Genomic DNA, 19,740 nt, shown 5'->3' on the forward strand with positions numbered 1-19,740 from the left:
GACTGGACTGATCGCAACACCCACATCACTGGTCACAGATCACTGTAAAACTTTGCAAAGCCGCTCTTCCTGCAGCATTCTCACTTTCTCACTGCTTGCCTGTTGATCTCAGCGTCCCTGGGGTCAGTGTTGGCTCAAGTCACCGGTCTGTGCCACCAGACGATGCTGGGAGGCTCTCAGAGCTGTCGGAGGGTCTGGGATGCTGGTGTTACAGTGGCTGTTGCAGGGATAAAGCTGCCCTTTCTCCATGGACAGCCCTAACTTTCGAGAAGCAAAGTCCTTCTTTCCAGGACCAGACTGTCCTTTTTTTTTTGCTTTACTTCAGCATGAACAATATCCAAATTCCCAGTAAAATTCCACTCCCTCATCACGTCACAGCGTATGACTAATTTCTGTCTTTTATATGTATATATATAAAGTTAATATACTTTCATACTGTTGAGAATGATTGACATTGACAGGGAAGGGATTTTTCATCACACTTGCCAAGCCTGCATCACATCTGAACTCACGTCAGAACTGCGGGGCTGCTGCTCCTTGCTGGCAGCATCCGTGTGCAGGGAAGACCCTACTCTCGACATCTGCTGAGAGGGGCACGGGCACCCACTTCACACCCCGCGTGGGGCTGACAGCGGGGGGAGGCTCTGCGCTTGAGGGCTGAGGTGGAAACCGCTGCTGTGGGCAGCGTGACTCAGCCTCTCGAGCAGAGTCAGGGCTTGCTTGGGCGCTGCAGCTTCTCAGCAGGGACCGTTTCTGCAGCCTGATTTTCTGGGAGGCTGCCAGCCACTCTGCCATCTCCTCCTCTCTGCAGGCAGCTCTGCCCTATTCTCCGCTTATCATCTGCGTCTCCAGTGACAAAATGACTCGCTGGAGGAGAGGGACATGGGGCTGAATCCCTATGATGGGCATGAAGACGAGGAGCTGGTGATGCGACTGGAGGATGCTGCAGGGAAGGTATGGGCAGCCTCGCTGCCAGGGGATTGTGGTTCATCGGCCGGGCTCAGCACCCACGGTCAGGGCTTTGTACCCCTGTCCTGGTGGGTGCTGAGGGCACCTTGAGCAGCCGAGAGGTGACCTGACTCCACGGTGAGGGGATGCAGCCCCCTCCCACAGCACTTGCCAAGCCAGGAATGGGGGACAGGCAGTGGGAGAGGCTCTGTCCTTGGCCCCCGAGGTCTTAAGGACAGATATTCCGGGTGTTTATCAGCATGGTTGTTCTCCTCTGGGGAGAACCTGGTGTGAAAGCCCTTTCTGCATGAGCTGCTTGTGGCCATGCCCCAAACCCCCACCAGCCTGCTCGCCTTGGGGGGCCAGGAACTGGAACTAAAGCTGTGTTTGACCTTCTCTAGGCAGCTCTTTGTGAAGCAATTAGATCTGCCCTGGGCTGTGCTGATGCAGAAAGCCTGTCTGACAAACTGTGGCTCCTAGGGGTAAGGGGGCTGCTTAATTCCCAAAGGAAACCTGGAAGGGAGGCTGGCAGAAAAGCTTTTCCTCACTGCTCCCTGCCTGCAGCCTGGAGGAGGAGACATGAAGGAAATACAGTGATTGCCATGATTTTGCTCCACCAATCGTTATCTCCACTAAGGGCCCCCCACCTGCAGGTGTGATGCAGAGTTTGGCTTGCAGAAAGGCAGCCAAAATCCTTAAATGCAAGCCTGCTGACCCCACAGCTTCGGAGGCTCCTTAGCACAGCTCAGTGCTGTGCTGCCTCTATGGCGTAATCACCGCTCCCCTGTGGGTTCCAGAGACATGCAGGAGCTTTTCCATCCAGCCTCAGCAGTTCAGGAGCTCAGCAATGGGGGCTGTGAGTGCTGGGAAGGGCTCAGGAGTTTGGCAGCTCGTGTGCACCTCGGGTTTAGCCCTGGGCTCTCATGGGACCCTTGCAGGGGCACAAGGACCTTCCTGCAGAGGAGCAGCCAGTGTGTTGATCCAGATTTTCCTTCTGGGGCCGTGTTTGCCCTGCTTACACAGGAAATTTGGTTTTTGCTTTCCCTGCTGCCACAAATATCCCAGCTGCCTGCAGTGGAGAGCAAGCAAGTTGAGCTGTGGGCTGGTGGGGTCAACTTTCAGAGGCTGATGGGCTTCCCCAGGGCAGTGTGGTGCATGCTGAGGCTGGTTCACCACGACCATGGCGAGGGTCTGGCAGGTTTCCCCTGGACTTCTTTCCACCCAGGGAATGATGAACAGGACGCCCCAATGCTTTAAGTCCATCAGTATCCTTTTTGTTTTCTGCTGCACTCAGGATGGAGATGTTCAGGACCTCCCAGCCTAGGAACGGGAGAGAGGAGGCCAAGCGAGGCAAAACACAGCAGCCATGGCCACGCGTGGCCAGCGCACCAAGGTGCTTCCCTCCGAACTGAACAAGGTGTGCCCTGAGAGAGGAGACGACCCTGCCACCCACCCCAGGAAGATGAGTGACTTCGAGGTGGTCCCCAACCTTCAGCAGAGCAGTAGCAGCGTTTTGAGGAGCAGGCGGAAGGCACATTTGCCCACTGGCAACAATGAAAAGGCAAGTTCAGGAGGTGCTGGAAGAGAGGGTTGTTGGCCAGACAGGATGGAAGTGTTAATGAGTTATCAAGTGACTCATTAACAGGAACATTAATAACAGATCACTTTAGTTTTAGGGACAGACTGCCAAACATCTGAGGTACATGTCCATATCTCCTCTCCTTGGAGTACACCCAGCTTTGGCCTTACAGATAGCGATGGAGCTTTCTTCCTTTGCATCAAAAGCAGCACCCAACTACGCTCCAGGCACCAGGGTGTCCGGCTGCTCGCACAACTTCTGGCCCTTTGCAGAAGCCCTAACATTTTTCTGCTTTTCCTGCTCCCTCAGGAAAATCTCATCTCGTGGATTCCTGAAAACATCCGGAAGAAAGAGTGCACCTACTTTGTTGAAAGCTCCCAGATGTCAGATTCCGGGTAAGTCAGATGGTCCCTCATCCTCCTGCCTGCCAGGAAAGCAGAAGGGGTGTTTGGTGACAAAGCAACAGCACAAGCAAATCCCACCTTTCTGGTGGGAGCTGCTGTCAGAGGCTTCACAAATTCCTTTTCAACTGTTTCTTCTCCCTGCTGTGTGCCGCCACATGGCTGGTGTCCTGTGTCCCAGTGAGGAACCTTTCCAATGGTTTTGCAGGCAGTCACTTCCACCTGTACTTCATCCAGAGTGACTTTAAAATTTCTGTCTTAAATCTCTCTAGGTGGAAACAACACTTTTTTTTTTTGCTAAACTTTCCCCCAAACAATGCCTTTGTTCTGCACAAATTCTGAGCTGGAGGACAAGCTGGGGGGAGATGCCGGTGCCTGTGGTGTTCTCAGTGAGAACACCCACACCTCCTGCCTGGGCTGAGGCCGCTGGGCTTTGCCTTTTGGTTTGGATTGGTTTTGGTGAAGCTGGTGGTGTGTGTTTCAGGAGGATTGTGTGTGAGTGTGGCTACCTCAGGGAACAGCACCTGGAAGATGCTGCCAAACCTCCCATCTTCCTGGGGAAGGAATGGGACCCCAAGAGGCACATCCAGGAAATGCCAACAGATGCCTTCGGAGACATCCACTTCACTGGCCTGGGACAGAAGATGGGGAAGGTGATCTGGTTTGCTTGTCTGGGATGTGTGGGGAGCAAGTGCCAGAGCATGTGAAATCCATTCTCTCCAGAATGAGGGGAGGATGGGAAAGTATGGAAATGCCCTGAAGGCAACACTGACCCGAGCAGAGGAAGGTGGGGTGGGACAGTACTGTCCCTTTGTGAAATCACAAGACTGATCTTCATGCTGCGGGGTCCGTGCTTGGAGCGGCTGTTCCCTGTCCTTGTCCTTAAGTTTGTTTTGGGAATGTTTGGTCCCAGGGAAGCGCATAAAGACCTGGGGTGGCAGCAAGGAGTGTGCTGTGTGGGAAGCCTCTGGTTCTCTTCTGGGACAGGAGAAATTGTGGTGAAGGTGCCCTGTTGCCCTGACCCTGTTGTTTTTACCCAAAACATATGTGTGCTCCCTTTTCTGTAGTATGTGCGCGTCTCCTCGGATACCCCTCCCCGGATCATCTACCACCTCATGACACAGCACTGGGGCCTCGACGCACCCAATCTGCTCATCTCAGTCACCGGAGGAGCCAAAAACTTCATCATGAAGCCAAGGCTGAAGAACATCTTCCGGCAAGGGCTTGTCAAAGTGGCCCAGACCACAGGTAAGAGATGCGGAGGCTCTCCGTGCAACTGCAGAGGGAGAAGGGCCTGTCACCTGGCCGTGCCACGTTCAGTGAGCTGGGCTGCTGTGGACATGCCGAGCTGTAGGTCTCTGTCTGGACTACCACCACCAGAGATGGATTATTATTGCTCAGGCACTGCAAATGGGCTCATAGAGAGCTGGGCTGAGCAATACAGCACCGTGCTGAAGGCATCTCCTGTGCTGTCTGGGCTTGATGTAGTGGGTAGAGAAGACATCTTCTTGGGGATGGAGCATCTCTGAGGACCAGGTGCTCCTGCAGCCATGTAGGGGGATGCTGGGAGATTACTGTGAGCAGAGCCTCTCCCTTCCTAAGCCCCTCTCTGACCCCCAGGGGCCTGGATCATCACAGGGGGGTCACACGCTGGTGTGATGAAACAGGTGGGAGAGGCAGTGCGAGACTTCATCCTGAGCTGCAGCCACAAGGAGGGCGAGATTGTCACCATTGGCATAGCCACCTGGGGGACCGTGTACAACCGGGAGAGCCTCATCTGCCCTATGGTGAGCCAGGCAGAGGTGGAGACGCATTTGCTTTGGCTATGCCTGGGCTGCCGGGGAAGTCCTGCCAAGGATCACGGTGGGGACGGGTGCTTCAAGATGTGCTGGTGGCCAGCAGACCTGGTAAAGCTCAGAAGGAGTAATGGTTCCAGGCTGACGTTTGCTGAGGAGCCCCTCTACCCTACCCAGTGTCTTGCGTAGGTGCTGTGCTGCTTCTGGGAGGACCCTTGTGGGTGTGAGGACAAGTGGAGCAGAGACAGAGGAGCATGGGGCGAGGCTGACATGAAGACTGCAGCGGGGACAGGGACAGCTGTTTGGCTAGACTGTCCCTGTGTGCTGGCCTGTTCCTGTCCCACGTGCTGGTTGCTTTGGGCATCTGGGGCTCCTCTGCAGCCCTGCCAGGCTTTTCCCAGAGTCTGTCCTCCTGCACCTTACAGGGTGGCTTTCCAGCTGAGTACGTGCTGGATGAGGAGAACCAAGGCAGCCTCTCCTGCCTGGACAGCAACCACTCCCACTTCATCCTGGTGGACGATGGGACCCATGGGAGGTATGGGGTGGAAATTCCCCTGAGGACCAGACTGGAGAAGTTCATTTCGGAGCAGACCAAGGTGAAAGGAGGTAAAGGCAACACAATGCAAGGTCTGAGGCAAAGGAGCGCCCAGAGTGGGACTGGGAGCCCATCCTGGCCTCCAGAGAGAAGGGAGGCTGTGACTTCCCTGGAAGATCCAGGCAAGGGGTTTAAGAGTATTGCCATGATGAATGTGGAACCTGGTCCCTCACGTCCCTGTTTGACTTATGGTGTCACTGAAGGGGTCCCCAAATCTTGTGATCCTGAACTGATCAGGGAAAGGGCCAGGCCTCCAAGGGGGCTTCCAGATGGCATCTTCTCACTGTACAAATGATCTTCTGTTCTAACATATGCACACACAACGCTCCAGCAGCCTGACAGCCAGGACATCGCCTCCCCTCTCTCCTGGAGCCTGGCATTGCAGGAGCAGTGCTCCCACCTTGCCTTTCACACCCTGATGCCCCGTATTCAGCTGCATGGAGGAGGCTGCCCCACCAGGAGATGACCCTGCTCTGCTTCCCTGCAGGTGTTGCCATCAAGATCCCCATTGTGTGCGTGGTGCTGGAGGGAGGTCCTGGAACACTGGACGTAAGGAACTGCTCCTGCCCGCTCCTAGCAGGGATGAAGTGAGGTGTGGGTGAGAGGGGCAGCTCCTTGCATGGGGTGCTTCTCTCTGGTGTCGGTGTGAGAATGATACCACACCAGCTGAAATGCAGCTGGGTGGGAGTGCTGTGAGGCAGCCATGTGTGTCTCAGGTTCAGAGAGAGTCTGCTGACCTCTGGGTGGGATTAGGAGCAGCCTCCCCGCTCTGTTGTAGACCATCTACAATGCCATCACCAACGGAACACCCTGTGTGATTGTGGAAGGGTCTGGACGTGTGGCCGACGTCATCGCGCAGGTGGCCAGCCTGCCTGTGCCCAAGATAACCATTGCCTTGATCCAGAAGAAGCTGAGCATGTTCTTCCATGACACCTATGAACTTTTCACTGAGGGAAAGCTGGTGGAGTGGACTAAGAAGGTGAGCCTCTTGCAGGTAGACAGCTCCTTTCACTGAACTTGTGGAGATCAAAAGGGTCCCCAGGGGACCTTGCCCATGAGCAGCAAGGCTCCCAGGGTGAAGTTAAGGCTCATATGCCCACCCACCAACCTTCTCCGCCACACCATGCTCAGCATTGTCCTGGTGGACACTCCAAGGGCATGAGCCCTGCTCCTCCACTGCCTGCCCCGTTTGGGCAGAGAGGTTCCATTTAGGACCACCCCCAGCCAGGCTGGGAGACACAGCACAGGAGGTCTGTAGGCAACCCAAAGAAAGCAAGGAGTTGCCCCACACAGGACAGGGACCTGTGGGAGGAAGCAGAGAGGAGATGGTGCTGCTAATTGCTTGCCCACGGTTCTCTTTGTAGATCCAAGACATAGTACGGAGCAAGCATCTCCTGACCATTTTCAGAGAGGGCAAATATGGCCATCAGGACGTGGATGTGGCCATCCTCCAGGCGCTGTTCAAAGGTGAGGGGTGTGGAGCTGCTTTGGAGGATGGGGCAAGATGAATGTGATGGGGGTCACGAATCACCTCCTGCAGCTGCTGGACTTACGAGCTCACCAAAGGGATCTCCAAACCTTGTGATGCTGAGCTAATGGGGGAGAGATGTCTCTTCCAAAGGGCCAGGCCTCCAAAGGGGCTTCAAGGTGATATCTTCTCACTGTGTAAATGATCCTCTATTCTAATGCGTGCACTTTGCATACAGCATCCCGAAACCAGGACCACTTTGGGCGTGAGAACTGGGACCACCAGCTGAAGTTAGCTGTGGCCTGGAATAGGGTGGACATCGCTCGGAGTGAGATTTTCACGGACGACCATGAGTGCAAGGTAAGGGAGTACCTGTGCTCATTGTCTGGTCAGGCTTGCAGCTTGTCAGGTCCTCCTTGAGGACTGTGGATATTGAGGGCATCATTCACCTCACCAGTACCTAGGGAGAATTTCTGAGGGCATTTCTCCTGGCCCCTAAGCTCCCACCACATCACCAGGGGCTCCGAATCTGTTCTGTCTTTCAAAGGTGCACTCAAACAGCCAAAGCAAAGGTGAGCATACCCTGCGATTCTTGTAAAGGTCCTATTTTGCTTATCATTGGTTACCAAGGTGATTGGTATTTTGTTCAAAACTGGTGTCTTTTAAAGACAATCCTCCAGCCTAGAGCCAACAATACCTCTTGCCAGCTCTGCCCCATGGTTGCTGCTCATGCCGCGTTGTCAAATTGCAATTCATCTCTAAACTCATCTCACACAGCCTGGTGCTTCCCTGCTCAAACTTTACTACAGAGCAAGGCAGGGAGCAGCACAAGCCAGCTCTGGTGTCCCACGCCTAACCCAGCTGTTGAGAAGTCAAAGCTGAGCAGGGTTCTCTGTCCTTTCTGCTTGAAAGGGCTGATGGGAACCAGGATCCCAAAGAGGGAATATTAGGTGGTGTAAAAATGCACAGCCTGAACAAGATCTGCACCTTTGTTGGGAAGGGGCCCTGCTCTGGGACATGGAGCCCCTCACCTCTGCCTCTGGCCTGCCAGCCCACAGATCTCCATCCTGTGATGGCAGCCGCCCTGATCTCCAACAAGCCAGAGTTTGTGAAGCTATTCTTGGAGCAGGGAGTGCGTCTGAAGGAGTTTGTTACCTGGGACACCCTGGTTTACCTCTACGACAACTTGGCACCCTCCTGCCTGTTCCACAGCAAGCTGCAGAAAGTCCTGCTGGAGGAGAGAGAGCACACCACTGGCTCCAAAATGCCAAGAATCCAACTGCACCATGTCTCCCAGGTGCTGCGGGAGCTCCTGGGCCGCTCCACACAGCCTCTCTACCCCAAGCCCAAGCAGACAGAGCGGCCCCGCCTCTCCATCCCCGTCCCACACATCAAGCTGAACGTACGCATCTTCAGGTTGTGTGGTGGCAGGGTTGCATTAGGGAGGGGGACACTGGCTCAAGAAACCATCCTGGAGGTTGCAGTTGGTTCTCTTATCCTTTGGCCTGCTCAAGAATCCTACTTAAAATCCCTTAAAGCCCTGCCCAAGTCATCTGCCCCACGTTTGAGGTTTTACTTCCACTCTCCTACACGTGGCTGCGTGACTGGTGGGCAGGACCCAGTGGGGTGGGTGCACTGGGCAGGATGGGCCCACATGATCCTGGTCTTAGAGAAAGCAACATTTCCAGGATGAGTCCAGTCTTGACCACCTCATTACCTGCAGCCACGGCTCTTCCAACTTCTTTGTTGAAAGAGTGGTGAAGCTGTGTAACAGGCTGCCCGGGAAAATGGTGGAGCCACCATCCCTGGAGGTGTTCAAAAAACATGTAAAAGTGGCACTTTGGGACATGATTAAGTAGGCACAGTGGTGTTGGGCTGACAGTTGGACTTGATGATCTTAGAGGTCTTTTCCAACCTTAATGATTCTATGATTCCATGGGTGGTGGAGGCAGGAACCAAGGTTTCAGGGGTGGCTTTGTGCTGAGGGGTGTCTGATTTCTGCAGCTTCATGGCAGGGGAATAGGTCTGAGCACCGCATGCCTTGCAGGTTCAGGGGTCGAGTCTCCGGTCCCTCTACAAGCGCTCTTCTGGCCGAGTCACCTTCACCATGGACCCCGTGCGTGACCTGCTTATCTGGGCTGTGGTCCAGAACCGCAAGGAGCTAGCAGAAATCATCTGGGCCCAGGTATCGCAGCCCAGGGCTGTCAGTCCCAGCTGGGAGGCTCAGATAGAGCCAAAACTCCCATCCCCAAGAGGAAGGATTCCACCTACAGGCATTTGGGACAGCAGGCAAGCTGGCCCCCAGCCAAATGGGAGATAGCTGGTGAGCCTGAACACACTGGAAGTCCATTCCCAGGCACACACCATGATGTCAGGTCCCTCTCTTCTCAGCCAAAACGTACGCAGTGGGCGGAGGGGATGTGCTGGGCCAGATGTGTGAGAGCCTCAGCCCCTGACAGAGGGCTCAGCAGACCACAGGTGGGACAAAGGGGCACAGCGGCTGTGGTGGAGAAGGCTTCCACCCATAAACAGCATCCCCAGGGCAAGAGGCAGTGTGGCTGGTGGCATAGTGACACTGTCCTGTGACCCAAGGCTTCCCTCTGAGAGAGCAGGAGTGTCCCCAGTTTCTCCATGGTGGTGGGTTCTCTTCGTCCCCTGCAAGCAGAGAGGGGCCCGGCCCAGCCCAGCCCTCCTCATGACAAGCTGTCCATCCTGAGCAGCAGCCTGTGGGATAGGGCACAGAACTCCATGCTTTCTCTGTCCTCTTCTGCTCCAGAGCCAGGACTGCATGGCGGCTGCGCTGGCCTGCAGCAAAATCCTGAAGGAACTCGCCAAGGAGGAGGATGACACCGACACCACTGATGACATGCTGGCCCTGGCCGAGGAGTACGAGCAGAAGGCAATTGGTGAGCAGGAGGGGACCAGCAGCCCAGAACTACTCTCATACCCTGCAGGACTGGCTCGTTCAGCTCAGGAGGAGTCTGAGGGTGATGGGTGGGGTGAATGGTGCCAAACTGGGGTCCTCTGGTCACGGTCAGGGTCGTGATATTGTGAGGGCTCCTGATGGGAGCACAAAGGGTGCCACTGTATGGTGCGATATCCAGATCCTCCTGCAAAAGGTGGCTCTGTAGGTGTCTCACAGAGCACTAAGGTGGCCCTGGAGATCAGCCTCGTCTCCCCGGTCCCTGTCTGTCCAGATGTGTTCACAGACTGCTACCGCAAGGATGAAGAGAGAGCCCAGAAGCTCCTCACCCGTGTCTCTGAGGCCTGGGGGAAGACAACCTGTCTGCAATTAGCGTTGGAGGCCAAGAACATGAATTTTGTGTCCCATGGGGGTGTCCAGGTGGGTTCCCAGTGGTGGTGCTTGGATGGCAACTGCTCAAGTGTCCCCTGCCTCAGATCCAGGGTTCCTTGTTGGCAGTGGTGGGGCTCTGCCCTGCAGCTCCACTCTGATGGGGAGAGCTTCTGTAACCACTACTCCTCTTTCTCCCTTCTCACAGGGCTTTTTAACCAAAGTCTGGTGGGGGAAGATGTGTGTGGACAACGGCCTTTGGCGGGTGATTGTGTGCATGCTGTTCTTCCCACTCCTCTACACCAGCCTCATCACCTTCAGGTACTTCTTGCAGCTGTGTCCTGCTGGACAGGAGAAGCTGCTGTGGCTTCTCCCTGGACATCTGATCCCCATTTCCACTCCTGCTCCCCACAGGGAGAAGAGGCTGCAGGCCCTGGGCTGCCTGATGCGCCTCCGAGCCTTCTTCACAGCCCCTGTCGTCATCTTCCACATGAACATCCTCTCTTACTTCATCTTCCTCCTGCTCTTCGCCTACGTCCTGATGGTTGACTTCCAGCCATCGCCGTCCTGGCAGGAGTACCTGCTCTACTTCTGGCTCTTCTCCCTGGTGTGCGAGGAGATCCGCCAGGTACGGGGCAGGCAGAGCAGAGACTGGGAGGAGGTGAGAGGAGGGAGAAACACCCCTCTGGGTGCTCTTGGAAGGTCCTGCGTAGCTCATGCTCCCATGCTGCTTCTCATGTCACCTTCCATTCAGATTGGTTCCAGCACAAGGGACCGCCAGATCCCCAGTCTCTGAGGCTGGAGAATCTCCTTGGCTGCATCTGGGCTTTCAGAAAGGCAAAGACATTTTGTTTTGAGATGAAAACTGTATGCCATGCCCCTGTAGAACATCCTGTAGGTTCAGGTTAACTTCGGGTATGTAAGAGGGTCCAGTGACGGCCAGTAGGTCTGTGCAGTCCCTCCCCTCTGCAGGGCACGTGAGTATCCCACAAGGCTTTCACTGGAACACAAACCCCTCTTCTCTTCCCAGCAGCTCTTGTATGACCCAGATGGGTTTGGGGTTGTGAAAATGGCTTCCCTGTACTTCAAGGACTTCTGGAACAAGCTGGATATCTGCGCCATCCTAGTCTTCATCACAGGGCTGACTTGCAGGTGAGATGCAGAACCACTTGCCTGGCAGCGCGCAGGCTCAAGCCACAGCACTAGGCTACAAAACTGGCTTGAGAATTGGGCAGGTTTTCTAATTGCAATTTCTTCTTCTGAAGGCCAGTGAAGGTTTATGTGGCCATGGGATTAATTCTGACCAATTTCCCTCTGCTTTCAGTTGCTTTTTGGAGAGGTGTTTTTCATGCCTCATCTCTCACCCAGCACTCGGGGGAAGCTCCCTGATGTTGCAGAAATGTAGTGCTGTGAGATCAGAGCCCCCGTCCTCAGTGGTGGCACTGAGATGTTTCCTTTCCTCTCTTCTGTGCACAGGCTGATCCCGTCAACTTTATATCCTGGGCGCATCATCCTGTCGCTGGCTTTTACCATTTTCTGCTTGCGTCTGATGCACATTTTCACAGTCAGCAAAACGCTGGGGCCCAAAATCATCATTGTGAAGCGCATGGTGAGAGCTCCCCTCCATCCTGCTGGGGCGATCAGCTGGAGCAGCCAGATGCCTCCCGTGTTATTCTATCCTGGAGTAACGTTTGCTCTAGGACGGTTTTGCTTCCCCTCTGTCCTTGCAGATGAAGGATGTCTTCTTCTTCCTCTTCCTGCTAGCGGTGTGGGTGGTGTCCTTCGGGGTGGCCAAGCAGGCCATCCTGATCCACAACGAGCAACGCGTGGAGTGGCTTTTTCGTGGTGTGGTCTATCACTCCTACCTGACCATCTTTGGGCAGATTCCCTCCTACATTGACGGTAAGGGACACCAGCCGGTGACAGCCAGTGGCGTGAGCAGGTGGGTGTCACAAGGCTGAGGGGTACCAAACCCATGCCAAGGTCTGCCCAGCTCCCACCACGTTGGCCCGTAGAAGTCCTGCACAGGGCTCCTCTCCAGGCACAACGTAAGGCCAGGAGGGATTAATGAGAGGGCGTGGGGATGGAGCCCTGCTCCAGCAGATGGGGAGCGTTGCCACCAGTGCAAATGGAGGGGCTGCACCTGCCCAAGCAGAAGAGAGCACCCGAGCAAAGCAGGTTGATCCAGCTCTGTGCCTCAGCTGCAATGCTGGTGGCAGTGAGCAGAGCAACTGGATGATGCAGATCAAGGTCAAATCCCTCCTCAGTGCTAAGCTCCCTTGATGCTGGCTGCTTTCAGAGAGGCACTGTGAGCTTTGGCTGCAGTCACACCATGCTCTCTTGCAGGGGTGAACTTCAACATTGACCAGTGTAGCCCCAACGGGACTGACCCCCGCAAGCCCAAGTGCCCAGAGACAAATGAGGATGACAAGAAACCCATCTTCCCAGAGTGGCTGACAGTGATCTTACTGTGCCTATACCTACTCTTCACCAACATCCTTCTCCTCAACCTCCTCATCGCCATGTTCAAGTGAGTCCAACCAGGCTCTGTGGTCCTGGGGGTGGATCGAGCTGGCTTTGCTTGCAGGCTTGGCCATGGCCAGGGCACTGCATGGTGAGAGAGCGCAAGGAGGGTCCAGAGCACAGGGGTGGTTTATGGATTTTTTAGACACAGTGAAAGTAGGGGGTGCAGACTAAAGCTAATTAGGGAGACAGGTGGAAACTGGGGCACCATACAGATGTGGTGTTGCCCCCTTCACCCCCACGGCACGGCTGATGGCTGGGCTCTGCCCCAGCTACACCTTCCAGCAGGTGCAGGAACACACGGACCAGATCTGGAAGTTCCAGCGGCATGACCTGATCGAGGAGTACCACGGCCGCCCACCCGCACCGCCACCCTTCATCCTCCTCAACCACCTGCAGATCCTGGTCCGGCGAGGCTTGCTCCGCAGGCCAGCCACGCGCCACAAGCAGCTCAGTGAGGACTAGCATGTCCCCTCCCGCCCTTTACCCCCTTCCTGGGGCACAGCACCGTGTGCTGAGGCGGGAGGCTCAGTCTCTGTGCTGCAGTTTGGGATGCCCAGAGATCTGACAGGACTCCTCTTCCCTTCTTCCTGCAGAAGAGAAGCTGGAGAAGAATGAAGAAGCTGCCCTTCTCTCCTGGGAGATGTACCTGAAGGAGAACTACCTGCAGCACCAGCAGTGCCAGGAGAAGCAGAACACAGAGCAGAAGATCCGAGACATCGCACAGAGGTACCAGCACTCCTGAGACAGGGACATTCTTCTGATCTCCAGGTGTCCTGGGCAAGAAGGAGTGGGGATTAGCGCAGGGGTGGCTGCTGAGTGGGTTCCTCTCTGCACTGTCCCCTCAGGGTTGATGTACTGGCAGAGCTGCTGGACTTGGATCGGGTGAAGAGGACGGGCTTGGTGGAGCGGAGACTGGTCTCTCTGGAAGACCAGGTGAGGCAAAAGCTGAGCAGCTGCCTAAGAAAGGTGGCGGTTTTCAGGGGCTGAGTTAACTGAACCAAGTGTGAGGAAAGTTGCTCTGAATCAATCCCTCTTAAAACAGTTTGAGGTTCCTTGCCAAAAGAATAGCATGCAAGAGGAAAAGGGTTATGGGGAATGTTCTGTTTGACTCTAAAGGGAATAGGATGAAGGTAGGAAGTGGCAGAGTGAGCCCCTGCCCCTCTAACCAAAGCAGTTAGATCCAACCCAGCTTTCGTCCTTGGCTTGAGAGGGCCCTCCAGATCTTCTGAAGACAGGGGATCCTCCAACCCATCCCCATGAAGCCGTTCCACACTCTGCACAAGCAGTGGAGGGGCCCAGGGAGCCGAACTGAGTGCTGTCATCTCCTCTCTGAGACAGCCGTAGCACGGCTGCTGTTTCCGTTTCCATTTCCACCTGCTTTGACAAAACGGAGGTGGTTTTCAAAGCTGAGCATCCAGGAGCTGCAAAGGATGAGGAGCCAGAAGCCAAGGGCCGCAGTGCCTCCTGCTAGGGCCGAATCCCACAGTGCTGGAGCAGGGGAGCCCGGGGGCAGCCGGGCTGCGGGAGGGCTGACCCTCTCCTGTCCCACACAGGTGCAGCAGAGTGCCCAGGCCCTGAGGTGGATCATGCAGGCACTGCAGAGCAGTGGCTTCGGCTCGGGCGAGGATATGCCATCCGTGGGTGAGTGGAGCCCATCTCCACCCCAGCAGTACTGGGGAAACCTGGAGCTCTGCACTGGCATCCACAGGGCAGCAGCTCCTTGCCCTCCCCATATTAAGCACCAAGGCAGAGGCTCTTTTGGCCCAGGGATTCTGTGGCCTCTGTGAGGCCGTCCAGTCCTCCATTCCCACCCTCCACTTGGGAGTCCTCTCTGGAGCCCTCAGCTGAGGCTTTCCACTACAGCATCCCTGGGGAGGAGATGCTGGAAGGGATGTTGGTTCCCAGGCCCCCAGGAGACCTCAGCATCCCATGGAGAGACCAAGCCAGGTCCCTCAGCAAAGCCATGATCCACAGCACCAGACTCAGCACCCTGCTTTGTGGTGCCCTTCTGTCTGCCTCTGCCTCACAGGCTCCAGCAAAGCCTTGGAGATGAAGGATGTTGACCCAGAGGGGAAACCAGAGGAGAGTCAGCCCGCATGCCACGTCCTTGCTCGAAACCTCCTGTACCCAGGGTCTCACACCTTCCGCTTCCCGGTGCCGGATGAGAAGGTGCCCTGGGAGGTAGGAGCTATGACCCTGGGCAGCGGGCCTGGAAGCGGGGCACAGGGCAGATCCCAGTGGTGGTGGGAAGAGGAATAGTCCCATCGTTGCACCTGTGTCACTCTAGGGAGCTCCTGTTCTTCCCAGCCCCGGGACAGGCGGCTTCCTGGAGCAGCTGCTCCAAGGTCCTGCTACGGCCAGGGAGAAGTGAGCAGGCATTGTTCCTGCTGGGATCTGCAGAGCTAGGAATGCCTGGGAATGCTGGGTTGGGAGACAGAGGGGACAAACCCCCACCTTCACATTTCCTGAATCAGGACTGGCTTCCACAGGGGCACGAGTGAGAGGCACCAACCAGCTGAGACCCCGAGCTCAGCCCCCGAGCAGGGCTCAGAGCCCTTGGGGAGTGATGCCACGAGCTGGGCAGAGGAAGAGACTGGGGCAGAAAATGTCCCTGGGGATCTCAGTCCCTGCCTGCCACCAGAGCGGGGATGCAGGGGAGTGCTGACATGACCACATGCTCTGCAGGTGGAGTTCCCACTCTACGACCCTCCTGCCTACTCGGCTGACCACAAAGACATGGCTGTGCAGGACCCGTTCAGCCCGTGAGTGTCCCCCTGTGTCCCCCCCCTCCTCTGCCCCTTCCCCTGGGCAGTACAGCCAGCTCTCCTCCTACCCCCAGCTCTTTGGAGTCGCTCCTGAAGATCAACTACAACACCATGGATGGGCTTATCGATCGGCAGAGCTTCCACGGCCTCTACGCTGTGCAGGACGGGCTGCCACTGTGAGTGCCCTCGCCACAGGGTCGGATGGGCGAGGTAGGAGCTGTAGGCAAAGCACCAGGGAGATGGAGAACCTGGAGGGACCCAAGTGCATCCATCCCCTTCCCAACCCTCTGCAGCTAATGGTGGGGCAGGAATAATGGCACGCATCTTCCTCAAGACTCTCCCCACCCAAGAATCCCTGTGCCCCAGCACAGTGGTGGGAAATTTGGGGAAGCGCTGCAGGGCTTTGATCAGTAAAGGGACCCTGGTGCCATCGCAACCCGCTTGATCTCTCTCGTTCCCTGGCAGGAACCCCATGGGCAGAACCGGGCTGCGAGGCCGTGGGAGGCTGCACTGCTTTGGGCCCAACCATGCCCTGCACCCCGTTGTGACCCGGTGAGCGCGTGGGGACAGTGAGGTGTCCTGCTCCAGGACGGGGGTGGGGAGGTGGAATGGAAAAGGGGGCATGAAGGCATCTCAAAGGGCCTGGGACTTGGCAAAACCCACCGCTGCCCCTTCAGCCACTGCTGGGCAGGGGGAAGCTGAGTCCAGCTGCAGTATAACGGGGGCTTCTCGCACAGCTGGAGGAGGAATTTGGATGGGTCCATCATAAGGAAGAGCCTGAAGAAGATGCTGGAAGTCCTAGTGGCCCAGTACCCGCTGTCAGATGTCTGGTCTCTGCCCGGGGTAAGAGCTGGTGGAAACGAGACGGCGCAGAAGGATCTGGGGAGATGGGGACCAGGCGGTGGCTGGTTGCCCTGTGGGAAAGGAAGAAACACAAGCGAGTGTCACAGCCTTGCCTGGGGAGATTCTGCCCCTCATGCACAGCATCTGTGTTTGGGCTGTGGAACCAGGAGTGCTGAGTGAGTGGTGGTCCCATTAAAGGTGACACCACTACCCTGACCCACTGTCTCCTGCTTCTCCCTCCTTCTTCATCATAGAATCATAGAATGGTTTGGGTTGGAGAGGACCTGAAAGCCCATCCAGTTCCAACCCCATGCCATGGACAGGGACACCTCCCCCTGGATCAGGCTTCAGCTCTCATGTGTTCTTTGTGTGAGCACATTAAGCCGTTGGCAGAGCATCCTTTGACAAAGAGGTTCACAGGTTGACTCAGACAAACTCGGACACCTGCTTGGGCACAGCTGAGAACTTCTGGCATGAGAGGAAGGGATGTAGGAAGGGAGGGAGGCATCACTGCTGCTTGCTCCCCCCACCAGAGCTTGTGGTGTCTTCTGCAGTGGTGGCAACTGCCCGATGGCCAAGCTGGTGGCAGTGAGGTCTGGGCTGATGGTTGGCCCCATGGCTGATGTCTGCTTTGGCACAGGGGTCCCTGGAGCCAGGCGAGACGCTGCCACTGAAGCTCAAGTGGATCCTGCGCCGGGAGTTCTGGCCCCAGTTCCAGAACTTGCTGAAACAAGGCACCGAGGTGGGTAACGCGTGCGTGTGACAGCGGCATGGGGCGCGCAGGCATCACCATGGTACAGAGGCACATGGGGGCATTATCACAGCATGGGGACATGGGGACGTGATGCTGGGTGTCCCAAGGGTACGGGGGCACCACCCCTTGGCCACAGCTCCCACCAGGGAGGTGGAGACACTCCGTGATGGCCTCGCACCATGCAGAGGTCCGGGAGGCAGCTGGTGTCCGTGCCTGTCACGATTGCTCTGCGTGGCTCCAGCTGCAGTGGGAACAGGGCAGAGGAGCTGTGGGGTGATGCCCCAACCACTCTTGAAGCCTCTCGGTGCCCTCAGAGAGGTGATGAGGGCTCTGCTGATGTCTGTCTCCTTCACCATGCAGATACACAAGGGGTACCTTGATGACCCCCGCAACACAGATAACGCCTGGGTCGAGACAGTGGCCATCAGTGTGCACTTTAACAACCAGAATGATGTGGAGATGAAACGGCTGAATTCGGTACAGTTCTCCCACCTCCACAGCTCTCTAACCTGGCATGGGGCAAGGGAGTCAGATCTCCAGACCCAGATCTCGCTCTCATCAGGAATGGGCTTTTCCAGCTTCATGTAGTAAAGGAAGAACCTGGGGATGAACATGGGGTGGCACTGCAATGGGGGCCTGAAAAAGAAAGGGCAGGGGGCTGGAGACATGAGGTGCTGTTGAACGCGGCTGGGATATCCCCTTGTAGCACATAGCTGATGTCTCTGTTCCCTTTCCAGTTCCTCCAGGGCTGCGACCCGGAGCTGTGCATCCGCTGGCAGGTGCTGGATAAGAGGATCCCCCTGCATGCCAACCACAAGGAGCTCCTGCACAAAGTCTCAGTAGTCCTTGGCGCCTACTACTGAGTCCTCAAGCCCTGGCCAGGACTTCTGCTGCCCCAGACCTTGGGGTTCTTGGGACCTACAACTCTGCTGCAGCTCAGCCGTGAGACCATGGGCAGCTACTGGAAACTCGGTACTTTGGTTGCCTCTGAGAATGTGCATTGCAGGTCTCTGAGAGCAAAAGTGCCCCCTCGCCAGCACTGCCTGGGTGGTGCCTGCGCAGGATTCTGGTCACCTCAGCCACCAAGCTCAGCCCTAACTTCTCTCTCGGTGCTTCCACATCAGAACAGCACTGGGGCTTGGGCCAAGCAGAGCTGCAGGGCTGTTCCTGCAAGGTATTCCTTCTCTCAGCTCCCACCCGCGCTTTGCTTTTGTGTGGGCACTGGGGGCTTTCCAGCGCCAGCTACAACTCCACCCAGGACATCCATTGGGCACCTCTGCTCTGAGCCCTGGCAGCCCCACAGCTCCCAGAGGGCTGCTCTGGAGAGGGCCTGGGGTCTTTTGCACCTAAAGGTTCTGACTGCCCCACAAATCGTTCCTGTGGCAGCTGGTCCCCGCGTCTCTGGTTGCCTCAGACCCAACAACATGGTCCTGAGCTGCGATCCAGCACTTCTGATGGTGTGAGCAGCTCTTGGGTAATATACCTATGGATTCATAGCTCTGCCCAGCTCCACCCACCGCGTCCCACACTGTGATGTGACCCTGCGTGTGTATGCTGAGCACCATCTTGTAGCTGAACTCCTTCCCTCTGTCTGAGCACCAGCTAAACATCACCTGCCTGATCCACCCCCTTGTGCGTATGGATGGAAAGGGGCAGCTTGATGGGGCCCGGGGGGTCTGCGCTCTGTGGGCCCTTGCCCAGGTAGAGTCAGGAGAGAGGACATTCGTGTGTCCATCTCAGACATCTCTGCTCTTAAGGGTCCTTCACTCACCTCTTCTGTTGCCTCCCATGGGGAGAAGGAGGCACAGTGGAGACATTTCTCGATAGCCCAGAACAGCCCGAAAGTGATTTATTCCTGCAGGAATGTTGCAGGAGGGATTTCAGCTCCGTCTCCCCAGCTCTGATGGATCAGACCCTGGCCAGCCAGGGCTGTTCTTCCCATAGCGGTGACCACCGCAGCAAACTGCAGCTTCACCAGTGACACACTGGGGCTTGGTGAGGGTGGGGTCAAGCTGTCGATTTAGTCAACCCAGCTCAATAAACCGTGTATTAACAAACTAAAAGCTGATGGTCTGTTATAGCTGTTTAACCAGGAGCCATTGCTGGAGGCCGTGCTTGAAGCACACTTCCAGGATGAGCCCAGTTTGAGCATTCCCACCCCCAGTCTTGTTGCACAAACTTAATTTGCTTGCAGACTCACCCCCTGTGCTGACGGCAGAGGTGAGTTGGCGCGTCTGGTGTCACTCTGAAGAACTGCTGGAACACCAGCCATGTGCCAAGGTGGTGGCATCGTGCCTTCTCCCATTGTTCTTGGCATTCTTCATGCCTGCTTGTGGTCTCCCGTCACCAAGTTCTGCTGAGAGCCAGCGTGACCAGGTCACGTCTGGGGACGGAGGAGTCCATCCTGCCTCACAGCGGCTGATAAAGCTTCTAGAGCAGCACCACAGCCTTAGAAGGCTGGGCAGAGGCTGGGCTGAGAGCAGCCCTGGAGAGAAGGACTTGGGGATGTTGGTTGATGAGAAGCTCCACATGAGCCAGAAACGTGCACCAAACCAAACCGTGTCCTGGGCTGCACCCAAAGCAGTGGGACCAGCAGGGCAAGGGAGGGGATTTCACCCCTCTGGTGAGACCCCACCTGCAGCCCTGTGTCCAGTTCTGGAATCCTCAATGTAAGAAGGACGTGGAGCTGTTGGAGTGAGTCCAGAGGAGGCCACAGAGATGATCCGAGGGCTGGAGCAGCTCTGCTGTGAGGACAGGCTGAGAGAGTTGGGGT

At 56.3% G+C, this 19,740-nt stretch overlaps 1 protein-coding gene across 4 annotated transcripts; it reads left to right on the plus strand.

Annotated features, from left to right (window-relative positions):
• The first annotated feature begins 519 nt into the window (after positions 1–519).
• On the plus strand, positions 520–19,007 carry TRPM2 (transient receptor potential cation channel subfamily M member 2). Of its 4 annotated transcripts, none has more exons than XM_009567699.2 (33): positions 520–954; positions 2,243–2,509; positions 2,837–2,922; positions 3,413–3,581; positions 3,996–4,176; positions 4,549–4,715; positions 5,150–5,330; positions 5,807–5,868; positions 6,098–6,298; positions 6,684–6,786; positions 7,026–7,147; positions 7,839–8,189; positions 8,835–8,972; positions 9,564–9,693; positions 9,985–10,130; positions 10,288–10,707; positions 11,113–11,231; positions 11,556–11,688; positions 11,810–11,981; positions 12,426–12,609; positions 12,875–13,056; positions 13,199–13,331; positions 13,451–13,538; positions 14,159–14,246; positions 14,635–14,786; positions 15,291–15,367; positions 15,445–15,546; positions 15,836–15,922; positions 16,108–16,213; positions 16,854–16,955; positions 17,328–17,444; positions 17,705–17,848; positions 17,910–19,007. In XM_009567699.2, the coding sequence occupies exons 2-32, from the start codon at positions 2,315–2,317 to the stop codon at positions 17,828–17,830; spliced, it is 4,620 nt and encodes a 1,539-aa protein (XP_009565994.2). In that variant the 5' UTR covers positions 520–954; positions 2,243–2,314; the 3' UTR covers positions 17,831–17,848; positions 17,910–19,007. The 4 variants fall into 4 exon arrangements, with proteins under 4 accessions (XP_009565994.2, XP_053929921.1, XP_053929922.1 ...); XM_054073946.1 differs by having other exon boundaries at positions 10,288–10,400; positions 10,494–10,707; positions 11,110–11,231; positions 17,705–19,007; XM_054073947.1 differs by having other exon boundaries at positions 10,288–10,400; positions 10,494–10,707; positions 17,705–19,007.
• The last annotated feature ends 733 nt before the right edge of the window (positions 19,008–19,740 follow it).

Source organism: Cuculus canorus, chromosome 9, assembly GCF_017976375.1.
Source record: "Cuculus canorus isolate bCucCan1 chromosome 9, bCucCan1.pri, whole genome shotgun sequence".
Classification (NCBI taxonomy): Eukaryota; Metazoa; Chordata; class Aves; order Cuculiformes; family Cuculidae; genus Cuculus; species Cuculus canorus.